Source organism: Thalassophryne amazonica, chromosome 2 (genome assembly GCF_902500255.1).
Source record: "Thalassophryne amazonica chromosome 2, fThaAma1.1, whole genome shotgun sequence".
In the NCBI taxonomy this organism is placed as follows: Eukaryota; Metazoa; Chordata; class Actinopteri; order Batrachoidiformes; family Batrachoididae; genus Thalassophryne; species Thalassophryne amazonica.
The window spans coordinates 132826389-132842293 of record NC_047104.1 but is presented as its reverse complement, the minus strand read 5'-3'; the positions used below and the strand labels follow the sequence as shown (position 1 = coordinate 132842293).

The following is a 15905-nucleotide window of genomic DNA, read 5'->3' as shown; positions in this document are numbered from 1 at the left end:
TCAGAAATCAGGAAGAGGCATCAACAACATTTCACGTAATACAGCACACATACTGGTATTGCGTCCTACTTTCCACCCGACAGGACAGTTTGTCACTGAGGTCTGAAATTTTAAGACCTTCAGCTATGCACCACAACAGAAGTAGTTACCGTTATTGCAGCTAAAAATAAACCCAAATTCCTTTCAGCCTCAGAAGTACGTCTGACTTTGATTTTGTTTCAACACGTATTATTGCCAATTCAAACTAACCTTCGCACTGCTGCAACACTGAATTCTGACTGACAGATGTTAAAATTGGATCCTCAACCTCAAGTTTTACATTAAGTAAAGAAACATCTTTATAGACATTGTACAATAGAAGTATTAGTACTGCTATATTCTTACCCGTCTGCTGTGCTGCGTCTACCAGCATGACTGTCTTGGTCCTTCCATCAGGTCCCACTGTGCACACCTCCTTCTGCACAGCAACACTCCTTGTTGGGGGCCGGCGACCCCTTGGAGGCTGGCACACACTCAACTGCTGCTACATGTGAAACAGACAAGGCAGGACACACTTAACAGGAAAAGAGAATCAAGTCTAGAGCTGGACAGGTAACTGATTTTTAAAGAGTTGGCTGTCGGACCAATGTGCAAAGTCTGGATGGTAAAACCAATCTTTGGTTAAAGACATCTTGGACTATTCTTCAGTGCTCACGACAATGATATTGGTGCACGCACTTGCACAGATCACAGAGAAATTTAAGTAGAGTTTTAGAAAGCAATGTTGATCATCTAGTATGGTTTGTGTGGTTATATCTCCTATCAGCAGTCCAACTTCAGGCTAAACCCATCTGTAGGTAACAGTCAAGTTTGGTATGAATTTCAGAAAGAAAGAAAGAAAAAATGGATAGCCCACAGTATGTGTGAATTATTATTTTTAGATGCTGCCGTAGTTGTGGATGAAGTGTGTTGGAGGACTGTAGAAACAGCTTGGAAACCGCTGGCATAAGGTGTCGGTTTGGTCATGTAGCAGAAGTGCATGAGCATCACTACATATTATATTAAGTAGAAGTGAAAATACATTTCCAAATTTCTGGAAAAGCCATATTTTGCACAGCACTGCATTGGAATTGCTTGCATCTTGGCTGTCAGTCTATACCTTTGGAACAGCATTTGGTCGGATCATTCCCCTCCCTCTTTGATTTGCCAATCCATATGCAGGACCAAGTGGCATAGGCCTTTCACCAACATCTGCGGAAACAGGACTGACCATCCCAGCCTGCACAGGTCCTGTGTAGGTGCCAGGGAAGGGCTGGTAGAAGCCCATAACAGGTGGGCACGGAGCAGGCATAATCTGATAGTAAGTGTAGTCACTGGACACAGGAGGCTGGGGGGAAGACAAGATTGGGTAAGCCAGGTACGGACCACCAGGACTGGGGTTTGGTTGCTGCCATCGCAGATCCCCTCCATTATACACAGGATGCTGCCTGTGAAGAAGAAGAGAACATATTGAAAACACTTCTTCAACTCCATTTCTGTTGTATGACAAAGTAAAACACAGACTTCAAATTCAGTTGTCTTTTGAATTCCCACTCTACTATTATGGTAGTTGGAGAGTGTTAGAACAAACACACTGCACTTGTTGCACAATTTCTGCACTAAATGAAATCATATCATGATCAGTCACGAAAACTAAAGATCAAGAGAGGCTGCCCAAACAGTCCCACAGCAACAAGATACCGTTCTGATACAAATTTTGTGACTGTTGTTAAGTACTGTGGTTCTGTAATTTACATTTATTTGTGGTAAATCATGGCATATTTGATACCTTAATATTTTGGTTCAAGATACCAACTTCCTAGTTTGTGTATATTAATGAAGACATGCTCATTCCAGTTGATTTTCTTTTTATGGTAGACCTCGCCATGCATGAGCAATATGCGTTTGAAATATAAGTGTGAGATTAAGGTAAGTCCCTTTGGCTGCTCCTTTGTTTTGCACTCGGGGTCGCCACAGCAAATCCAAGGTGGATCTGCATGTTGAATTGGCACAGGTTTTACGCCGGATGCCCTTCCTGACGCAACTCCACGTTACATGGAGAAATGTGGCAGGGGTGGGGATTTGAACCCGGAGCCTTCTGAACTGAAACCAAGCGCATTAACCACTTGGCCACCACCACCTAAGTGTGAGATTATTTTTTCATTTTTAATGGCCCATGAATTAGAAAAATTGATTTCGTTCAAAAAACAGTCACCAAAATAGTACTTTAAAATGAGAAATAAATACCAAAATTTGAAAGAGCTGATGTGTTTCAGTGTGGAAATACAGCGGGTCAAAACTGCTCCAAAGCACAAATATTTTTTTAAACAGTTTTCATCAATAAACTGATAAATACACAATTGTGAATTTTCTTTTATAGCTGTAAAAAGATATCTAGTACCCAAGAACAACTCCTGAAAGTTTCAAGCAGCTAGCATGAATTGTTCAAAAGTAATAACTTTTTGAACTTGGCATCTTTTACTGTACCACTCATTTTTGCAGTAAAATCAGTGTCATGCCCCAATATAAAAAAACAGAGCTGTAAGGCTGAATTTTGTATCGGAAGAGGCCTCCAGTGGGTGGTTCTGGCGGCAGCCGTCTTACCAATTCTCCGGTAGGTCAGGGCAGCACATAAACCAGTAAGTACCAACCCTCCTACGATAAAACCAAATATAAATAAATCTTCGACGTCCTCCACAGAGAGTGGCGCCAAGCATGCGACACGCCATTTCTCCCAGGCGTCGAGAACATAGCCCGCAGGGTAGGTTCCATCTGGGCACGCAGGGTCCCCCAGCCCTGATTTCCTTGTTGAAAAAATGGTGTCAATAGCGTTCAGAGACCAGCTGATCAATTCCATGGTTAATCCAATATAGTTTGAAGAATTCACAGTCGGGTGAAGTAGGGACTTTGAAGGTTGGAGCAGAGATAGAGGACAGAGAAGGAAATGCGACCACCCTCGCCGGAGTCCCAAGCAGGATTGGGACATTCTGGATTCTGGAATTGTTGAGCCTTGGCAGTGGTGTGCAACTACTGTGTGCACTTTGCACTTAAATGTGTAATGATTATGTTGTAACTATGGCTGCAACTAATGATTATTTTATAATGAATTATTTTCTTGATTAGCTGTTAGGCCCTGAAAAAAAAGGGTGAAAATTGTAGATCAATCTTTAAAAAAAAGATTCAAAACAATCAACAGATTACCATAATAGTTGCATAGTGACACCTGGGCAATGGATCAAGTAGGGGATTGCCTGTTGGGGCAAAATACGGTGAGGACCTTGTGTGAACCGTGGCCACTACAGTGGCAGTGAAGGCTGAACAGGAACCTTGAGCAAGAGAAGCTAAAAGCGTTCCAATGAAACATGAAGTACTCAATGGTGCATTCAGTGGAGGAGGTGATAGTTTGTGACCCAACAGTTGTGAAGGTGGGTGAAGGCTGCAGCACGGCCTCAGACCCAATCGTCTGGGATTTCCCAGCCATCAGACCAGGCTGAGGATCTGTCAAGCACCACGTGTTTGTCGGCCTGAAACAACATTCCCAAATTAAACAAACCCAGCAAAGGCATCTCTAGGTTGACCCAAGATGCAGATTTTGAATGAACTCCAGCAAAGCAAAGACTATGCAAAGTGAAAACCGAAAAAACTGGGAAATCTGTGGTAGATCAACAAGGCTGCTGAAATCCAGCAGCCTTTAAGCTCTCACAGACAGACATGACAGCAGGGACTTTTTCAATGCCACCGTAACCATCTAAAGCCACTCCATCACACTTTTAAATCAGAGGGAGACCAAATGAACACGTTGCAGACCACACACTAGTTTTAAAATTATTTTATGCTGAGTGTTTTATGATGACTGTTCGATGTGTTTTCACGTCTTGGGGCTTCGGCAGTTTATGCAAGTCGATTTTCCTCTTTACGGACAATAAAGTTTTATCTTATCTCTGCCCAAGGCCAAGCACCTTTTCGGAGCAAGAACGGCTTGATTGTCTTTGCTGAAAACAGTGCTTGAAGGAAAGACCAGTTTGAAAACCTCTTGAACACCAACCCAAGTGCTGAGGAGGAATAATTGCTCAGTCATCTACCAAGACAAGACATCGTTGAAGAACTCAGCCTTAAAAGACATGGAAAAAAAAAACAAAACACCCACAGAAGACTACAGTTCTGTTGTAGTATTTTAAAAGGTCAGTTTTGTAAACCCCAACTGCACCAATTTATAAAAATATGGACTCAAGAAGAAATTCCAGCAAACCTGAAAGACTCTGCCATGATCTACAAGTTGAAAGGAGACAACTCGGACTGTGGAAACCATTGTGGAATATCCTTGCTATCTACCGCAGGAAAGGTTCTAACAGTGCTTGCCAAGAACTGTCCAAGACCACTGGGGGGGGGGGGGGGGGGGATCCTTCTTGAAAAGAAGCTTTGTGAAGTTTAGTCGAGGCAACTGGAATTCTTGTTTAGCCTGGAAACGTTTCACTACTCATCCAAGTGGCTTCATCGGTCCAGGATCCTTCCTGAAACCAAGAGTGGCTTCCAACCAACAACAGGGACAACAGACATGATCTACACTCGCCCCTATTTACAAGAAAAGTGTAGAGAGCAACACAAACCATTGTACTTCACCTTCATTATCTTGATTGGCTCAACAGCTTGTGGTTTGTGAAAAGTGGTTCAACAGCTTGTTTTTAGCCACAGAGCCACAGTCGCACTGAGATGGGTGGCGGCAAGGAGGCGTGGTCGCCATTTTCTAGTCGGGCAACTCAGTGGCTAGCGCGCACCGATGCTCATAGATCACGTCAAGAAACAGCTGCGAAATGCCAGAACGCTGTGCATGTTGGCAATGCCACAACTGGAGGAAAAAGCAGTCAACATTTCCTTCCATAAGTAAGTAGCTTTGGTTATTCTTGTTACTTTCTCCATGAGTTTTGGGCGATAAAGTGGTGTATCTTGCAGAGTATCATGCCTGTGCAATGCATCAATATGAAGTTGTATACCATGTATATATGATATTGCCTGGCAGTGCCTGGAATAAAATGTGACTCATGAATGATCATCTGCAAAAGAATTGCTTATTGGATTGTTACTGTAAGGGGAGGTGATGGTCTAGTGGTTAAGGTGTTGGGCTTGAGTCCAGAAGATCATGGGTTCAAATCCCCGCCTGACTGGAAAATCACTCATGGCCCTTGGGCAAGGCCTTTAATCCCCTATTGCTCCCGGTGTGTAGTGAGCGCCTTGTATGGCAGCACCCTGACATCGGGGTGAATGTGAGGCATAATTGTAAAGTGCTTTGAGCATCTGATGCAGATGGAAAAGTGCTATATAAATGCAGTCCATTTACCATTTTGATGGGCCTGTACCCAATCTGAACATTTAGAAGCCACCTGGAGTGGAATTTTACTCAAACCTGAATTAATTCATTACAACACAAAAATGGATTTACCATATGGACTTAATTAATGCAACCTGTGTGCCCAGTCTGGACTGTGTGTATCGCGATATTGTGCCTCGTTATGTCTGCAGAATTTTGAAGCTGGAACATCTCAGATCTGTGGAACATATCGGAATGGGTGGCACTGAACTGGGAATCTTCTGCCTTGGAAACAAGTGCACTAACCACTTGGCCAAGACGCCTGTCAAACCACAGACAAAAATGAAAGACAAAACCATCCACAAGTCTTGGTTGTCCATGTTAAATACAACCCAGATGATTCCCACCTCAGACTGATGACCTGTAGTGAATTCTTGTTTATTGCACAATAAACCTAATTAAAAATACAAGGAATCCACGGTGACAAAGCAACACTGGTCTCCAAACAATGACAAAACAGAGGTTCTGATTCATCAAGGTTATTTAACTGTAATCCAGGATAACTAAGACATCAATCATATTTTTCTAAACTACCAATGTGAGTACTATACCGATGTTAAAGATTCCTACACTAGTCTAGACAGAGTACAGAAGTAAAAATACAGAAGTGCGGGCATAAAATATGTGATCCATCCCATTTAACAGTCACAGCTCCCAGTAACTACAACATGTTTGCAACACTGAAGAATCAGCACCATGGATGGACTTTTTTTTTTTGAATGAGCTCAAAACAGCTATGGAAAAGCAATTTGAAGATCAAGGTACAACTCCACTCAGTTATCTGTCCATATAAAAAACAATGTAGGACACTATACACAACAACTTTAGTCACACTAGAATTTTAATTAAATGCAGCATTTGATTCCCTTCAGTCATTCAACAGAATCAAATATAAAAAGGTCTTAATATTTGTAATCTACCCAATTTCTTAGTAAGAGTACTGCCTGATACATGCATAACTGTCTTAAGTGATGGCAACCAGTGGTGGGCACAGATAACCAAAAAGTTAACTTCGATAACAGATAATCAGATAACTGAAAAGTTATCTTTGATAAAGATAAAGCAATAAACCACCCAAAAATGTATCGGAAGTTACAGATAACCGATAAGAGATGAATTCCAATATTAACTCTGACACATCTACAACTACTAATAAAACAAATTTAATAGCTTATAATAATATTAAAAATAACAACAGACCCCAACAATGAGACCACACTTTTCTTTCAACATTTGGCCCCTGCTGGAAGCTCTTGTTTACTACAGCGCTCCCAGCACAGAGGCACCCCAAGAGCAGCCATAAAGCCAACTCTCTATCAATTACAACGCTCCGGTCAGGCGCAGGTCTTGAAAAATAAAGTCATGCTGACTTGTGGTTTTGATTATAAATAACATTAATACTGATAGAATAACTCCATTAATGTCTATGTCATTTGTACAAAGTTATAATATAACATATCTTTTAATGTTGAATGATGCACTAATTCTGAGGTTTTGTAACAAACAGGCACATCGCAAAGGATTCTGGGTAAAAGTGCCTCTGCTAAACACTGGCTGAGTCTCTCTTTTTGGAGCGAGGCGGAGGGGAAGGCGAAGGGCTACAAATCCCTCCGTTTGGAGGGGTAGGAGGAGCTTACTGCTGTCTCTGAAAAAACAAACATGGCGCCGAAAGAGCCGCACAAATGAAGCGGCTTTCATTACAAATTACGCTGTTTAGAAAGTTATAACTTGCCAAAAAACTTTACAGGCAGTTGTCTATGACAGCAACGTGTATGCTGCTGGATGCATGTTGCGTATGTTGTCGTTCTGAAGAATATCGTAACGTCGCTCGTGTGCTGCGTTATAATGCATATACACACGAACGATACGATAAGACACTTTTATATCTCATAATGGAGAAAATCACGATAAAGTGTAAGCACGTTAATTTGTATGTTCATAAATCTTTGGATAATATCAATCCCTGCTGTTGGATTTCAAGGTCTGTAACGTGTGTGTATTTTGTAAACAAACAGAGCCCTGAACACACTCATCTAATAAGCTTTCAGGCAGAAAATGAAAAGTTTCATCAATGGGAATAAGTTGGAAAATATATACACACACACATGTATATGTGTAACATAACCTGACGTCCTAATAGATTGATATTATTTGTCAAGGAAATAAGGCTGGATGCAAAAAATGGGAGAATTTGAAAAAGAAATAAGGTTGTAATTCCATTTAAAAAAAAGTGAAACTTGTATAATGTATACATTCATTGCACACAAAAAAAGCCATTTGCAAAGCCAAAAAGTTGATTTGACAATCATCTGACATAACCGGGGTCAAAATAAATAGAACACTGCTATCTACTGGTTCCCACACATTTAGTGAACACTACTGACCAGTAGATGGCAGTAGAGGCCTTGAAAACAAAATTCCAGATACAGTAATCCCTGTCTGCTACATTTAAAATGCGTGGAACTTAAACGCAAATAAAACCAACATCTATAAACGCAGAGAATATATTCAAGAGAGTTTTAGGCACTAGAGTTTAATGCTGTTGTCCGTGGAGCCTGAACAGAGTGTCTGAAATGCATTTGTCCTGTCATGATGTACTGAGATTACATCATCCTACCCAAAATGCATTGCGGGTCACAGGATTTGCTCACAAAACCTTAAAAATTAGCACATTACTTTAAAACTAAAACATATATCTGATATTTTCACTTAATAAAACTTCAGACATGACAGTAATTTTAAATAACTTGTCCAAAATTAGTTTGGTTAAAATTTGAACCATAAGTTAAAAACGTATGCCTCTGGATGACTTAGGTGATATCGCCAGCATATCGGTATGGTGTTAAAGGAAATGTTTTTGTTTTTTTTTTCTTTTTGGGGCTGTTTCTCCTTTGTCTGCAGAGGATTGAGATGCTTTTTATATAAGCGGCTCTCTTCTGTTTGCAAATGTTATAGCTGTGCATCTGTTACAAAACTTTTAACAGGTGAGTGCTAAACTAATTTTAAAAGTGCTTGTCACTGTTGAGCTTTGTTTATTTTGTTTATCGGTTTAAAAGTTATCGGACAAAGATTAATCGGAAGATAATTGGTCCGATAATGGTTTTTAGATAAGATAATCCGATTAGAGAAAAAGAAGAAGAAGAAGAAGAAGAAAAAGATAATCCGATAAAGAAAACATTATCTTCGATAATTATCTGTTATCGGAAGTGTGCCCACCACTGGTGGCAACATATCACCATATGAAATTAAAAAAGTGACAAATAGAATCATGAGAAAAATCAGTATTTTACAACGTTTCTGAATCATTAAACCGTGACTTTCAAAGCATTATGTCGCAACAGCTTGACTCCTCTGTGGCACACTGTCCACATTCTATGATTGCTGTCTAAAAATAAGCAATAAAAATATTCAATTTTGGTGAGGCATTAAAATCATTTAATATACCCCCAAAAATATGCACTGCACCTCAGATTTTTAAGACCAGTGGGTACATGCACCTGCAATTAACACAATAAGTGGGAATACTGTCCCTGGGCATAATCCAGCACAGGTGCTGTAGTACAGTACTGAGGACCACAGCAGCTGTAGAAGATCAAAGGAATGCTTATGTTTTGTTAACTGGTGGAATTACACCCTCCCTCTAATTTAAAAGATCATTCATAGTCATGAGTAGACCACAGTACAGAAATGAGTCTACAGTGCATGCAGAAAGTATTCACAGCATTGCACCGTTTCCACATTTTACATTATAGCCTCATTTCAAAATGGAGTAAATTTTTTTAAATTTTTTTACACTATTTTAGTACATTAATAGTTTTGTTCAAAATTCTACAAACAATACCCCATAATGAAAATGTTAAAAATGTTTTGATATTTTTGCAAACATATTAAAAATAAAACGGCTAAGAAATCAAGTCCAGATAAGTATTCACACAGCCTTTGACATGAAGCTCAATATTGAGCTCAGGCGCATCCTGTTTCCACTGATCATACTTGAGATGTTTCTACAACTTAATTGGAGTCCACCTGGGGTAAAGTCAGTTGATTGGATATGATTTGAGGTTTTGTTTTCAAATCAGAGGGAGTTTCTTCTTTACCACTGTGTGCTTGCTCTAGGGGTTGGTAAGGTTAGACCTTACTTGTGTGAAGCACTTTGAGGGAGCTTTGTTGTGATCTGGTGTTAAAGAAATGAAAAATTAAATATGGAAAGACACAAACCTGTCTACATATAAGGTCCCACAGTTGTCAGTGCATGTCAGAACACAAAAAGCATGAAGTCAAAGGAATTGTCTGTAGACCTCTGAGACAGGATTGTCTCGAGGCACAAATATGGGGAAGGGTACAGAAACATTTCTACTGCTTTGAAGATCCCAATGAGCACAGTGGTCTCCATCGTGCGTAAATGGAAATGTGCACTGACGCTGCCCATCCAACCTGATGGAGCTTGAGAGGTGCTGCAAAGAGGAATGGACAAAACTGCCCAAAAATAGGTGCACCAAGCTTGTGGCATCATATTCAAGAAGAATTGAGGCTGTAATTGCTGCCAAAGGTGCATCAACAAAGTATTGAGCAAAGGGTGTGAATACTTGTGTACATGTGATTTCTTAGTTTGTTTGTTTTTTTGTTTTCTTGGCAAAAGAACAAAACAAACAAAACAACAAAAAAGCAAACAACTTTTTCATGTCATTACTGGGTGTAGTGAGTAGGCAGCTGGTCTGCTCTGTGTAAGCCTGATACCATCAGATCTCAGAAGCTAAGAAGTGCAGCATCTGGTTAGTACTTGGATGGGAGACCTCTTCAGAACACCAGCGGCTGTATGTGTTCTTCCAGGTGAAACTGGATTTGCATCAGGAAGGGCATCCAGTGTAAAAACTGTCCCAAATACTTATGTGGAACTGGCTGTATCCGCTACGGCGACACCTGAACTGACAACAACTGGGTGTAGAGAATAGAATTTTGTAGGAAAAAAATGAATTTTGGAACTCCATTTTGGAATAAGGCAGTAACAAAATGTGAAAAAAGTGAAGCACCGAATATTATCTGGATGCACTTTACACATAGCTTGAAATTTTAGTTTATGTTCTTTAATTGTCTAATGCCCATGTCTGGTTACACACCAAGGCCACTGCTACATGGCTTGGAAAGTTGTGATTAAAGGTATGCTTACAAGCAGCAGTGAACTTGACAGCCATCAGACCCCGTCTTTGGAAATGAAAGAAACTAAAATGGTGCTCAAGATACAAGTAATACCTTCTCCTAATTTACAGTGGGGTAAAAAAGTATTTAGTCAGTCCCTGATTGTGCAAGTTCTCCTACTTAGAAAGATGAGAGAGGTCTGTAATTTTCAACACAGGTACACTTCAACTATGAGAGACAAAATGGGGGAGGGAAAAAAAAAAAAAAAAAAAAAATCCAGGAAATCACATTGTAGGATTTTTAAAGAATTTGTGTGTAAATTATGGTGGAAAATAAGTATTTGGTCACCCACAAACAAGCAAGATTTCTGGCTCTCACAGATCTGTACTTCTTAACTTCTTTAAAAAGCTCTTCTGTCCTCCACCTGTTACCTGTATTAATGGCACCTGTTGGAACTCGTTATCTGTATAAAAGACACCTGTCCACAGCCTCAAACAGTCAGACTCCAACTTCAACCATGGCCAAGACCAAAGAGCTGTCAAAGGACACCAGGAAGAAAATTACAGACCTGCACCAGGCTGGGAAGAGTGAATCTACAATAGTCAAGCAGGTTGCTGTGAATAAATCAACTGTGGGAGAAATTGTAAGAAAATGGAAGACATACAAGACCATTGAGGCAGGGGTGGTGGCCAAGTGGTTAATGCGCTTGGTTTCTGTGCAGAAGGTTCCGGGTTCAAATCCCACCCCTACCACATTTCTCCATGTAATGCTGCGTTTACACATAACGACAACAAATCACGAATGCCACGGAGTACACATTCTTGGCCGCTGATCACGAATGTGATGATTCGGGGCAGAGGCATCAGGTGTCCTCAGGAACTGCTGCAACCTATTACCACGCGTTACGATTAATGGCACGTGTTGCTGGAGAATTATCAGGAACCATTACACATGGTCAAGAATAGTGTTCCGCGTTGTTGCGCGCTATTGCGCGTAACAGCGCATCATTAAGTTCTGTCACGTTGTGAACGAGGTAAATTGTCTCCACACACACCCAACCGAATTCAGATCGCTCCAGTTTTTCAGAAGAACTTTGTGACTGCATGCATATTTGGGCTCTGTGCCATGGAGTGGTGCAGAGAGGTGGAGGAGGACAGAGCCAGATGTGTGGCTTCATGCGGCTCTCGTCTAGCACATTTTCCCAAACATCAGGCACGTGCAGCAAGCGGAACACCTGCAGGAGCACGCTGAAGAGCACTGAAATTAGACTTTTAGTCGACTTGGTGTCAGCAATCAAACTGAATGCGGTGCAGCAGGGTTTAATTGTGCGCACGCTTCTTCCTCCACCGAACTGGAGGAGGTGCAGAGATGTCTGGCTGCACGCGAGTCTCCTCTGGTTCCTCTGGCTCAGACTCGTTCTCCCGCTCATCGGTTACAACAGCAGGTGGAACACCTGCAGAAGCGTCCTGAGGAGCTTCAGCAGGAACTGTGGAACAACATTTGGAGCCGAGTTTAATTGTGCGCACGTGACAGAAAACTGATTTGTCGTGGCGCGCAGTGAAATGACGCCGCGTTACAAGTCGTGTCAAAACTTGACAGTTTCCGTGTCACTTCGTAATAACGCGTAACAGTTTGGGCTCCAAGAACCATCACAGGAACGACTACAAACGTTGTCACGTTCTATTAAGGATCACTACTCATCAAGACGGATCAATACGCTCAGTTGCGACCTCCATGACATGAGACGAAAAGAGGGTAGTGTGTGACATTCGTGGAAGATTTTTTGACAGGCAAAAACATGCTCCACGAATATCAAGAATATCACGCACCGACACGCACTATTAAGAAACCTATTCAGATGCGTTAAGTCACATTAAGAATGTCAGGAATGTGTCACGAATGACAAAAAATGACATTCGTAATGCGTCTTGGTTATGTGTAAACGCACCTTAATGTGGAGTTGCGTCAGGAAGGGCATCCGGCGTAAAACCTTTGCCAATTCAACATGCAGATCCATCTTGGATTTGCTGTGGCGACCCCGAGTGCAAACAAGGGAGCAGCCGAAAGGACTTACTTACAAGACCATTGATAATCTCCCTCGACCTGGGTCTCCATGCAAGATCTCATCCCGTGGGGTCAAAATGATCATGAGAACGGTGAACAAAAATCCCAGAACTACACGGAGGGACCTGATGAATGACCTGCAGAGAGCTGGTACCAAAGTAACAAAGGCTACACACTACGTAGAGATGAACTCAAATCCTGCAGTGCCAGGCGTGTCCCCCTGCTTAAGCCAGTACGTGTCCAGGCCCGTCTGAAGTTTGCCAGAGAGCATATGGATGATCCAGAAGAGGATTGGGAGAATGTCATGTGGCCAAATGAAACCAAAATAGAACATTTTGGTAACAACTCAACTCGTCGTGTTTGGAGGAAGAAGAATGTGTTGCATTCCAAGAACACCATACCTACTGTGAAGCATGGGGGTGGAAACATCATGCTTTGGGGCTGTTTTTCTGCAAAAGGGGACAGGACAACTGAACGGGGCCATGTATTGTGAGATTTTAAGCCAAAACCTCCTTCCATGAGTGAGAGCATTGAAGATGCAACATGGCTGGGTCTTCCACCATGACAATGATCCCAAACACACCACTTGGGCAACGAAGGAGTGGCTCCATAAAAAGCATTTCAAGGTCCTGGAGTGGTGAAGTAGGAGAACTTGCACAATCAGGGACTGACTAAATACTTCTTTGCCCCACTGTACATCATACAAGATTATTCCATGGAACAAGCCCAGACATTATAAGCAGATGGCAGTGTTCAGCATGTGGCAAACATGGTCAGGTCATGCCACAAAACACTGCATACATCACATTTTGGAACAATCTTGGGTACTGGGTGGAAACCATCCAGGTAGACAATGAGTCCATCTCCACCTTTTGAAAGCAGCCTGTTGAATCTGGGTGACTCCTTGGCTTCCATCTGCTGGGTTATTCAACACAAAGTCACCTGCGTGCTGGGTCATGCTCAAAGAAACGTGCCACAACCCAACTTTTTTATGTAGTGTGTTGGATGCATTGCAGGCCTGAAATGCAGGAATGGATGTTATATTTAATAAATTAAATGAACTGCTTCATGAAATAGCTTGGGTTCATATTGTTTGCAATGAAATAGAACTCAAAGTAAATTCAAGTATGTAAGTTTTTTTGGTGTGGGGGGGATGCAGTTGTTCATACATACATACACACACTGACAATATCTACATATCAATGTTTTGCGATGACCTGATTTAATAAACTGTTCGAGTTTGAAAATGTTACAAAAATAATAACTATTATTTATTTATTTTTTTGAACACTGTTTATTCAAAAGGGCAACTCCATATTCAATTACAACATAAAATTAATACAACAAATCGAACAGAGCGACTTAGCAAATTCTGGGACGGTATTCCATTTCATTGAAAGTAAAAGGGGTATATCCTAAAATATATTTTACTTTATCTACAGCTGGTGTTTATATATATATAAAAAAAAAAAAAAAAAAAAAAAAAAAGGAAAACACACAATTCCGGTGAGGAACTCTGAGCAAGTATAATTATGCCCATCCAAAGTAAATAATGACAGGGGTCCACCTATCCAAAAACAAATCCATATTCAAATGAAGCTTTGCCGTAATTTTTTCCATTAGATATACAATTTTTAATCCGTCATGCCATTGAGGGAGAGTGGGAGGTAGTGCTTTTAACCATAATCTCGTTATCATTTTCTTTGCTACCAATAAACAAATGTGGAGCAATTGAGCGTCCCTTTTTGTCAAACCACCCCTTGGGGTCAGCCCTATAATGTAATATTTTGGATCCAGTGGCAAATTAAAATTTAGGATGGCTCGGATTGCTGCCTGGATCCCTAGCCAATATGGTTTCAAGGCGGGGCAGTCCCAAAAAATATGCAAATAATCCCCAGTTTGTTTGCAATCCCTCCAACACAGATTAGTTTTACTATTATCATTATTAAAAGTATTTGATGGTGTCCTAAGAAATCTTAACTTAATTTTCCAATTGAACGCCTTCCAAATCAGACTGCTAGTAATTTTATGGCCTCTTTCACACACCTCTTCCCATTCTTCATCCTCAATAATTGTATTTGCCTCCAACTCCCACTTCCCCTTCACTTCCAGTGAGTTATCAGACAATTGAGAATGTAAGTCTTTATACATGTTCGATATTATTTTAACTTTACTTTTTTCTTCCATCACCTTAATTAATATTTGTTCAATTGGTGTAGGCAGTTGTTTCAAAGCGTCCCATTCTGCACATGACACTAAATAGTCTCGTAATTGTAAATATCGAAAAAACCCATCAGAACCTAAACCAAATTTGTCCTGCAACTGTTTAAAAGATCTTAATATCCCTCCATCAAACATCTGATGGATAGTTATCAAACCCCTTTCCGCCCAACCCTTAAATCCAGAGTCTAATTTATTAGGTTAAAAAAAAAAATAAAAAAAATCAGCAATCTTAGTGATTTTAAGTGCCCGTGAGGTTGTTAAAGGTGCATTGATTTTCTTCCTCACCTGTGTCCATACTCGTGTACACACAATCCACTCATTTTTTATTTTCAAATCTCTCCATTTCTTTTGTTCTAAAAAAGGTACGGTCTCTAATGAAACAATTTGGGAAGCATGGTTTTCTAGTTTTATCCAATTTGTTTCCTCATCCTGCAATACCCATTCTACTAACCCACGCATCTGTGCAGCCCAATAATACAATTTCAAATTGGGCAAACCAAGACCCCCATTTTTTTTTGGACTACATAATAGTTTCAGCCGAACTCGAGGTTTTTTCCTTTGCCAAATGAATAAAGAAATCATTTTGTCCAATCTTTTAAAAGTAGAGGATGGAATCCAAATAGGGAGGGCCTGAAACAAATATAACAACCGAGGAAGGAGATTCATCCTAACTGTTTCTATTCTCCCGATTAGGGATAAGGGTAGATTTTCCCAGCGGACCAGGTCAGATTTTATTGATAAAAACAATTTCCCATAGTTTTCTGTATATAATTGTGAGGTTTGTGGTGTGACCATTATGCCTAAATACTTAAATCCTTGGGTGGGGCAATTAAACAAAGCAAATTTATCCAAGTCTAGCGGCCTATCACCCACCAACATCATTGCTTGCGACTTTGTCTCATTGACCTTATAACCTGATATCATTCCAAAGTCCCCCAGACAATCCATAAGTGCCGAGACAGACACCTGCGGGTTGGTAATATACAGTATCACATCATCCGCATAGAGCGAAATCTTGTACTCTACTCCACCCACCGATACTCCCTGTATATTGTCATTATCTCGAATCATTTCCGCCAGTGGTTCTATGCTTATAGCA

General features: G+C 40.7%; 1 protein-coding gene across 3 annotated transcripts in view; it reads right to left on the bottom strand.

Moving 5' to 3' along the window:
* The window catches only part of secisbp2l (SECIS binding protein 2-like), a 66171-nt gene that overhangs the window by 35282 nt on the left and 14984 nt on the right, over positions 1 to 15905 (bottom strand). For 2 of the 3 annotated variants that reach the window (XM_034193692.1, XM_034193676.1), the window contains exons 3-4: positions 1139 to 1466; positions 385 to 523 (exon numbers count right to left, since the gene is read on the bottom strand). In XM_034193692.1, the coding sequence (XP_034049583.1) occupies positions 385 to 523; positions 1139 to 1466 (467 nt within the window). The remainder of the gene's footprint in view (positions 1 to 384; positions 524 to 1138; positions 1467 to 15905) is intronic. The other variant, XM_034193684.1, reaches the window with a different exon arrangement.